Source organism: Apostichopus japonicus, chromosome 22 (genome assembly GCF_037975245.1).
Source record: "Apostichopus japonicus isolate 1M-3 chromosome 22, ASM3797524v1, whole genome shotgun sequence".
Lineage (NCBI taxonomy): Eukaryota > Metazoa > Echinodermata > Holothuroidea > Aspidochirotida > Stichopodidae > Apostichopus > Apostichopus japonicus.
In genome coordinates this window covers 8,479,748-8,489,779 of record NC_092582.1, presented here as the reverse complement: position 1 = coordinate 8,489,779, position 10,032 = coordinate 8,479,748, and the positions used below count along the sequence as shown (strand labels likewise).

The 10,032-nt window shown below is 37.9% G+C and overlaps 1 protein-coding gene across 6 annotated transcripts; it reads left to right on the top strand.

The window, feature by feature from the left end:
* The first annotated feature begins 627 nt into the window (after positions 1–627).
* LOC139963345 (alpha-(1,3)-fucosyltransferase 7-like) lies at positions 628–9,830 on the top strand. Of its 6 annotated transcripts, none has more exons than XM_071964003.1 (4): positions 628–1,073; positions 5,737–5,815; positions 6,621–7,335; positions 8,747–9,830. In XM_071964003.1, exons 3-4 carry the CDS (start codon positions 6,788–6,790, stop codon positions 9,564–9,566), a joined length of 1,368 nt encoding a protein of 455 aa, XP_071820104.1. In that variant the 5' UTR covers positions 628–1,073; positions 5,737–5,815; positions 6,621–6,787; the 3' UTR covers positions 9,567–9,830. The 6 variants fall into 6 exon arrangements, with proteins under 6 accessions (XP_071820104.1, XP_071820110.1, XP_071820105.1 ...); XM_071964005.1 differs by having other exon boundaries at positions 643–774; XM_071964009.1 differs by lacking the exon at positions 5,737–5,815 and having other exon boundaries at positions 628–774.
* The last annotated feature ends 202 nt before the right edge of the window (positions 9,831–10,032 follow it).

The window sequence follows — 10,032 nt, the reverse complement described above, 5'->3', positions numbered from 1 at the left end:
ATGTCGGTTTTCGTGCTCTCATTGGAAGACATTGTTACGTGCACTAGGAAACGACATGTGACTAAAGCCGTCGAAAGAGAGCACGAGAAGCCGGCATATGTCAATCAGTTAAATGGATTTATGCCGATTTCTTCTACATATGTAGATTTCATCCAATCACGAGAAACTTACATAATATGTCCATTTAATTCGACATATCAGGGCTTTTCGCAGACAAAAGGCGCACCTTTTACTGTACCGTACATTTATGCTCTTCAAAATCCAAGTACGTAAAACAGATTTTGTTTATAAATAACATATCAAAAAAGATGTTGTCATGATAATTTTCGACTCTCTCCCTATAAGGGAGAACACTCGTGCTGACCGATATAGACTGAGTTTGCCACCTGTAAACAATTGGTATGAACAGGGCTTTGCGGAGTAAAATGACATGAGTCGCATCGGTCATGTGACCCTAAAACAAAATCTCTCCGTCTACAAGCTAGAACCAACTTTAACTGGCTGTTCCATGTACATACATCAATTTGATTATCACATGCCTTCCATGATTGGAAACACGTCGTTACGTTTACACAAAAGCTCTGTTCAATCGAGCGAACAAACATCGGCAAATTAAACGAACTTACTTGCAGTTCTGTCGTCCGCCGCCTTTACGTTACTGGTAATGTGAGTTAATGTTATCCGCGAAGACGATTTATCGATTTGCTCACTCGAGTTGACATATCTTCCTCATTCGTCTCATTACTAGGCATAAAATTGGAATAAAATTTAAAGGTGAGCTCTGCATGCTGAACATAGATCGCTCATTTTGTTTGCCTATACTAGACAGGTTATCAGGTTATAAAGTGAGGGTTCACAGTGTGCATCTGGACAAGAGTTTCTGTTCTTCGCCTTTACATATATATATATAAACATATATGTACCGTAGCTGGTATATCTGAGTTTATTTTATCCGTGATGACATGGCATGTTTTCGCTCAGGGAGTGGTTATAGCTGCCATTTTTGTATCTTTATTAGAAGAAAAGCCAGAACTTTTATGCTGAATCCAGTGGCGGAGAACAAGCAATAAGCAGTAAGTTCGAAGAATAACGGTTTGTAACATTGTTAAAAAATAATCGCGTATATTAAGTAATTGTTTGTTATGTTTAGACGTAAAGTGCAAAAAATTGTTATCATGGGTCTGGTATATTGATGTTGGTATATTGATCAAGAAGACATGATTTTCCAAAACACAAGTGTATGAGATACTGAGCGTACATAAACAATGTTTTGGTAGCGGCGCATGACCATGATACTACCTTCTATGCTTTCAAAGACCATCATTCTAACAGATGTCAATATTTTTGAAGCAGAGATCATTTATTAAGCTTGATACATGATTAAAAGCAGTAACGTAGGAACCAGAGGATTAGGGGTAAATGATGTCATTATTATTCCTTCTTAATTTGCTAAGCAAAGGCAAAGATAAAGAAAGATCTTTTTATTATATAGAAGGCGATAGCGTATATTCAAATTCAAGAAATTGACGTGCCTTCCCTCCAAGTTCTAACCAGTGACTTTCTTCTTTACGAGAGAACTAGAAACGAACGAGATTCCGGGAGCTTTGCCTCCCGGTGTCGTAGTGTAGGGCTTTCCCCTTTCGCCCTAGGTCGCTAACTAATATATATAATAAAGGTGTTCAATGCGTCCATTTGAAAAACTCTCCTCGGCCTATCTTTACGATGTCACAACAAAGGCCCGTGGGTCGTATATGCGGTCTACGTGCAAGATTCCAAAACCCCAATCATGCGGCATGTATTTTATTCAAGCATATCCTCCATTCGGTGTTTTAAATTTAATTTGATTAAACATGTGATAATCTAATTGCCTATATCATTTGTTATTACCGGATCTATGAAACTTGGGGAAATATGTATGAATTGTCTCAATGCAGTACCGTATATTGACAATTGTTTGCTCTAATATAAGCCTTCCATGCAAACCTCCACATTACAATGAAATTCCTTCTTGAAATTTCATCCCCTTTCACCGGTGTCGTTGCTTTCCAAAAGACCTTTGAATTATGACCAACTATACAGAACAGTAATGGCCGCCATGTCGTTTGTTGAATGACGATATATTGATGGTTTATGCTCATTTCACATCATGCAATTTACTCGGGTGAGATGTGAAAATACGCTCTAAAAACTCAGTGCCATAGTGTAGCATTGTGAGAACCTGTATATACTTATTGCGATACTTGCTGACAAACTGCTTTAGTGTTGATTTAATAGCCTAAGCTATTTTTCAATAGCAACTTATGTGTAGTGTTAGCTTGTGGTCGAGTAATCGCAACTTAGGTTTTGAGGGCGATTAATCGAACTTCCACGTCTTAATAACCATATATAAAACAAAGTCCAAGTTCGAGATTGCCGATCTCGCTTCATTTATTGTTTTATTGGTTAAAAGCTGTTACAGAGAAATTCTGCTGGTTACGGTGCCAGGCGGACGACGTATGCCTGATATGCTCGTTAAATATTAATTTCATTATTTGACTACAAAACCCAACACACTTCATCACATATTAATCAAGGTTCTGTGGACATAGGTCTACATATACAGGCATGGTTCTTTATCACATAAGTATTTGAACAGGAATATTTCAAATCTTGTCGTTAGATATTATTTCTTATTTGAATGAACAGATAGGTGTTCCAGTGTAGATGAGTGGCAATACATTGCAACTCAGAAATTTACCTTGTATTACTAACCTGAACAATCTTGATATAGATTTGATTCGAGTTAAATGGCTCACCAGCCCTCCCCCCAACCCCAGCCCCTTGTTGGTTTTTATTCAAAACTACTCGTTGCTAATGGTCAAGTGGTCGTTTTAACTCGGTGTAACTTACATTTGCTTTTGTCAGACCTTGCAGGAACTTGTAATAAGTAGAGACTGAGGTGTCACAGACAATATATAGTAATGAGGCACTGCACGGTGTATGCTGAACTATATTCTTATAGTTTCTCTCTCATGGCACCCGATACTCTTAGCTCGTACAGTAAATTCTGTTCATGTCCTCTAACACATGTTAAATATGTCTCGAACCAGTGGCGTAGGAAGGTACTTTTGAGTGGGGGGGGGGGTGCTGAAGACTGATGGCCGGCCTGGGGAGGGGTCTCAGGGGAGGGGTGTCCCCCTCCCCTTTGGATTTTTTTTTTCATTTCCAGGTGGCCTCAGATGCAATTTGGTGCAATATAGCACACTTCAACACCCACTCCATTTTGTAAATAATTTTGCATTTTCACCTGGCCTTAGATGCAATTTGGTGCTCCAAATGAGATTTTTTTCTCATTTGGAAATGAAAAGGGGGTTTTCTGACTTGCGGAGCGGGGGGGGGGGGGGCGGAATGATACTTCCGCCCCCCATATTTTTCACTGGGGCTGGCGCCCCCCCCAGCCCCCCGGTTCCTACGCCCTTGTCTCGAACACAAAGTAGTAATTACTGATGCGCGGTCTCGGCCTTTTTGGCTAAGATCATGTGTAGTATATGTTCCCTTTCGAGGGGAATGGTGATACACACTTGACGATGATCACATAGTCGCAGTCTCGATGCATGGGGAGCGGAGTTGAGGGCGGATCAGTCGTTCAGTTGTTTGGTTTTCGTGCCCAGGTTCTTTCCTGGGTGACTGATGCACTGTTGTGGGACATGAACAGTTGTTGCTATACCAACCACTCAGTGCGAGTTCTTTAGCCTTCTTCTTTTCGCATCATATGAACTTTGATTTGTGCTCCATTCACATAAAGGCAGCAAAAAAAAAAACGATGATCGTTACTGAAAATATGCCAAAACAAGCACTGCAGTCGCGGTCATAGTAGGCTAAGTGTTTTTGTACAGTTTATCTTTTCGAGTGGATGGATGCACATTACTGTTATTTCCGCATTGCGTCATTTATTTATTACACACCAGGCCGATCTCTGTTGGAAGTCTATATATAAAAATGTCCAAAATATAGTCTCAGGTAGAGAAATTGCTAAATGATTGGATATGTACGGTACGGCTGCAAAAAAAATGGTTCAAAATTCTATACAGTCAAACTGACATAGAAAATAAATTTGTAGTACATTTATATATGCACCATCGAAACCACGAGACTCCCAATATATTTGTTTACAGATATAATGTCTAAGTAAAATAAAACTGTTAGCAAACTGCTTATCCACTAGAGAGCCTGTGTAATAGAATAATTTCTGGTTGCGATTAGGAATAAGCGTTTCTTTGTGAAGTTTATTTCTTTCTTCGTCTACTTTCTTTCTTATCAATATACGGTTCTTAAAGGTCTACGGTCACCTAGGAATAAGGTTATCCTAATCACTCTAACAGGCAAGTTAGCAATCATGAAAAAATCCATCAAAGAGTGACCATATGACAAGTCTATTCTGATGGTGAAAAAGGGAGTGACTGCTTAATTATTTTCTGTTATGTTATTCTTTTGTTTTTTACAACCTTCGTTACAAGGACACGGAATACAGGTTTGTAACCTCATGTGATTTGTTTGAAATGTTTTATTGTCTTCTTTGAAGAGAGGAACATCACATTATAGACATGATATGTGGGTTGTAATTAAAAGGTTTTAACCTATTATTATTTTGACCATCGCAGTTTGCCCATAGTTAATGAGTTTCCCAAAGTTATCAAAACTTCAAATGCGTATATCTTGGAAATGGCTAGAGCATTCGAAAAATGTCAACAGATTTGTAATGAGTATACATTACACACAATAAATGTACTGAATGTGGGGCAAATTGGCTATAAGTGTGCGTAGTGCGTTAGTGACATCGACTTCCGTTACCTCTGGATGTTTACTATTGTCGACTTTATCATGTGAAGTATATGTTCCCTTTCGAGGAGAATTGTGATACACACCCGACGATGATCCCACAGTCACAGTCTCGATGTAAGGAGACTGGGGGTTGAGAGCGGATCAGACGTTTGGTAGTTTGGTTTTCGTGCCCAGGTTCTTTCCTGGGTGACATTTCTTTAAAAAAAAAAGAAGGGTTTTCGACTTAACACACTGCAGAGTTACTACTGTTGACTGGTTCTAGTTATTCACTTCACCCGTGGCCTTTTTATTTCAAGTCTAACCAAAGGTCTATAAGACATTATGGATTTACATGATTTATCCAGTTGCCACTCTGGCTCAGTCAACAAATGAACTGTTTGAAAGATATGATATGATATGCCTCGTATTATGCTTCCACCGAAGGTGCTTCAGCAGACTAAGGAAATCCTTAGTCGGAAATTAAATGTCAGAACAGGGTAGAGTGTATTTATTGCCTTTAGAAGTCGATGAGGAAATCGATATGATTACGGTATGTCACGCAACTTACTGGCTTCTCAGTACTGTTCATACTTTTATAATGAGTGCAGTGTGTGTTTTTGTTGTGAGAATGCATTCATGGATTCAAATATATAGACCGTCATGTAGAGCGCTCTGTAAATGGAGCTAGTTGAAAACAAAATTATTGTTATATACTCCTGGATTCTTCAGCCAATATGTTAACTTAAACCTAATTTTAAAGACATGGTTAACGATGACGAATGAAAGTTGAATTTCGGGATGTGTTGCTGCATACAGGAGAAGGACAAGGATGGCTCTTAATGAATAGCCTATACGTGAATCAAAGTTGTTGTTTTTTGTTCATTGTTTATACAGGTATGTCCTTTTTATTATAAACGTTATCTGTTACTTTCAAAGGTTGACATTCTTAGTTTCGTCATTCTCAGTTTCGTCATTTGCTCCTCTTTAGTGTCAGAGAATAATTACAAGAATTATAGTAAGTAATGAATGATAGCTTTGTTTTAAAGCTCTCCTTAACATCAACATTTAAGTGTGTGTCTACAGCCAAAAACGTAATATTCTTTCGGGCTGTGCCAAAAGTTTAGCACAATTTTGAATTTAAGCACCGTCGATTTGACCAAAATTGCTCAGATAACTATTACAGACTATTGGAAGACTTAACATAATTACCCCATCCCCCCCCCCCTCCCATCTCTCCTTTACGAAAGAGGAAGTTGCACCCCTGTCTGAAGTTATCATTTTAACCTTCCTATCATTTTTCAGTAAAAGAATCACACTATATAACACATTTTAAAGTGTTAAACAAAAATATATCACTTTATAAAGTTGACTGTCTTTATTTTGTATTGAATAATTAGAAACTATATGTACTATGTAACATATATCTTTACCAGACCTTCCAGTGGAGTAAGTACCTCACCTGCCCAATTTTGATCGCAGAGAAAGAGAGGGAGGGAGAGGGGGAGGTGGAGGTGGGGAGTTTATCTGTTGATTTTGAGAAGAGCGGTACCCTTATTAGCACAGTTAGACTTAAATGTAACTTGCAACTTTTATTGCAACTTTAATTTTTAACTTTCATTTAATATATATGGGGAGGTTTGGTGGGACTAAGAACCCGGATGGGGTGCGGGGGCGGAGGGGGTGAGGGGTTCCTATAGTAAAAACGTCGCCACGCTGTCCACCGCATTACCGAACCTTCACTCACATGTCCGCAAAAAAAGTTCATTGTTATAACAAGGATGCATACACCTTGATAAATATTTTAATTCTTTTGATTTCAGAACTGGGATGATAGTGCCGGATTCGCTCAAACAAAAACGAATCTTAACTCTTAGTACAAACTAATCTTCCTAACGACAACGTCCGGATTCATACGTACACCGTATTAGCTAATACTAGGGAAGTATTTTATAGTCGGGTGCTGGCTTTTGCTTCTGCAATTGGAACAATGGAGGGCAGGCTATATACGACCATTGTATCTTTATTGACTTTCATTTTGGCGATGACTGCAATTTATTGGGAAAATGGCAGAAATTCCGTACAAATTTACACCTACCAGCCTCCATCCTACCGAAAAATTGATGCCATGTTAGTGGTGGCTGATCAAATGAGGACTCCATCGCTTATACCGGTTATTTCTATGTTCAACGAATCTAAGCAGACAACATATCCTCCCTCTGAGAGATTATCTTCGCCAACTTCAGACTCAATTGACAAAACATCTCACCAAGCACCGCTAGGAATTGGTGGATTTAGCGGTGGAATTGTAACCAACTCATCGTCACCAACAAGAAAAGACGGAATACGTTCTAATTGCGTGAAACAAATACAACTCTGGTCTAAATTCGCTTTTGCCTTCCCTGAGCAGGACTATGACTGTGCTAACACTAACTGTAAGGCACGGTACATACACAGTAATTCCTATCAGAGGTTAGCTACGAGCCACGCAGTCATTCTGCATCACAAAGGAACGTGGCGCTGGGAAGATATCGCAAGGTAAAAAAAAAGGAATTATTTCTCGTCGTAATACTATAGGAAAAGGGCCTCATCAGTATGTTTCATCCCCATTCGCTATTTCTATGACCAAGATGTTCTCTTTGAAATTAAAACTACTCCTTTTTCGGCTATCAATAATTTCATCAAAATATTTGAAAGAGATGACCGTATCATGTGTCAATTGTTCCATTGTAGCAAACCCATTGTTTATTTCAAATGGAAATAATGACGTTAGTCCATACAGAGATATTACTACAGAGTTTTAAAGATTTGACTTTATTTCCTTTCTTTCGCTTTCCCAGTCTACTTATGTAATTTCTTCTTCTACCTAACCTACAAACCGTTTTAGGACTGGATTTTACCTTAGATTTTGCAGTTTGTGACGTCAAATACTTTTCGATATTTCACTCCCAGAGAATCTCGCGCAGGGTGAATAGAGGATAATGTTTACTTTCAATATATAGGGGATTATATTCATATATAGCAAACGCAGCTATAGGTATTGAAATTGAGGTACACTGTGCCTATGAGCGTTTCCCTGAAGAAATTATCCTTTTGGTTTTTAGGCGATATCATGGTTCTAATCATTATTGTATTTTACTTCCAACTTCAAGATATGGTTATATGTTGTTTTGGAAAAACAAATAAATGAAATTAAATCTAGCTTAGTTTCAGATGTCTTTAGATAATAGAACATTACAACTCCACCCTCCTGCAAAGATATAGGCTCGTAATTGGGGGAGGGGGGTTAAAAAAAATTATTAGTTTAAGTAGACTTTCTTGTTTAATTTGCAAAATGAACTCTGCTTATAAAATAGCCTCACTAAGAATTTCTTGTCTTCCATTTTGCTTGAAGTGGTCAATTTTGTCAAAGTGTAAATATTCCGCCTTAACGTGCAATATTTCTAACATAGTCAACAACGTATGAGAAATGTGTGGATAATATTATGTTACAACTGTCATGTGGTTAGATGTTTTGAGATTTGGATGCTATCAAATTTATGCGAACTTAAAGTTATTTTTTATTGTTATTTTATATGAAAGTTACTACAAAAACAGATATGGAATTTCAGATAATCTACGCATAAGGTCAAAGTAATCTATACGTTGTGCTATACTTGACACTTTAAAGCTAAAAATTACTTGGCTTGCAGATGGCATGCTATACTGTAACTAACAATTAATACTGCATCGCCCTTGCCCATGAACTAATAACAAAAATGGGAACATTTGCTTTCGACCTAACCTGCTTAATTTTCAAATATTGAATATTATGTCTGTTCCTTTTGAGAAAAAAAAATGATTCAATGTTCATAAGTAATATCCCGATGAACTCATTGCACCAGAAGGATAAAGGTTCCCTGCTTCCTTCCTGACTGAATTGATGGATTCTTTTTCTCTCCGTTTACAGAAATCGACCAGATGGTCAGATGTGGATTTACATGTCCAAAGAGAGCCCCCTACACTCCAGAAAAATGAAATCAGAGAACCCTTCCCAAATGGCTTACAACTGGTCAATGACATTCCATACCGATTCAGAAGTCACCATTCCGTATGGAAGGTACTTTGGGAATTCTCCGGAAATCCCTCAAAGTGACAATCGAAATTGGGCGGCTGGAAAGACGAGATTGGTGGCCTGGATGGCGTCAAACTGTGGGGTGACATCTTGGGGTAGGACCAAATTTGTACGGGATCTTCAGAAATATGTTCAAGTCGATACGTACGGCGCATGTGGAAAATTGAAATGTCCACGGAATAGTGAAGCATGTGACCGAATCTTGAGCAGTCATAAATTTTACTTGTCGTTAGAGAACAGTGAATGTGAGGACTATATCACGGAGAAATTTTGGGATAAAGGACTGCGTAAAGATATGGTGCCGATAGTTTATGGCACAACACGTAAAGATTACGAGAAGGTAGCGCCTCCATATTCGTTTATTCATATCAGTGATTATAAAAATATGTCGGATCTGGCGGATTATATCAAATATCTGGATAAGAATGACACAGCTTATAATGAATATTTTGAATGGAAGAAAAAAGGATCGGTAGAAAGTTATAACCAATGCCAAGCACATACTGCGCAAGACTTCTTCTGTGGAATTGTGAAAAAGTTGGAGGAGATAGATGAACAGGTTTTCAAAACAGGTCACACCCAGCCTGAAATTATGGACATTAACAACTGGTGGCGGGCTTCATGTCATCATCGTAAAACCATTTGGTCGACTTAAAATAGCAGCCAAAAAATAAATATGTACTTAAATAAAACAATTAAACATTTACAAATCTTTTGTAAAGCATAATTTTATAGCTAGTATTTTTCAACTCAGATTGTGTGTTAAGATATTAAGAAAACATACTCTACAAAGTTTCTTTTTCGAAATAAAAATACCTGTACAGAGACAATCCGGAAAAAAAGAATAATTTCTATTGGATCTCTGCAGATAACTCATTTCAAAGTTCTACCAAAAATGAAATTATAAAAGGCAATATTGTTCATGTGCTTTCGTGTGCTTATTTGCCAATCTCGGCACTTTCCTCACTTCTGTCAACTTTTTTTATGTCACAACGTTATGCAAATCTTTCTGCATTTTCTATATATTCGGAGTTAAACTCAACTATATATTCAGATGTTGTAATTTCGCAGTATTACGGAGGGGTGGATACAGGATGTTACAAAGGATAGGGTTTAGCCCA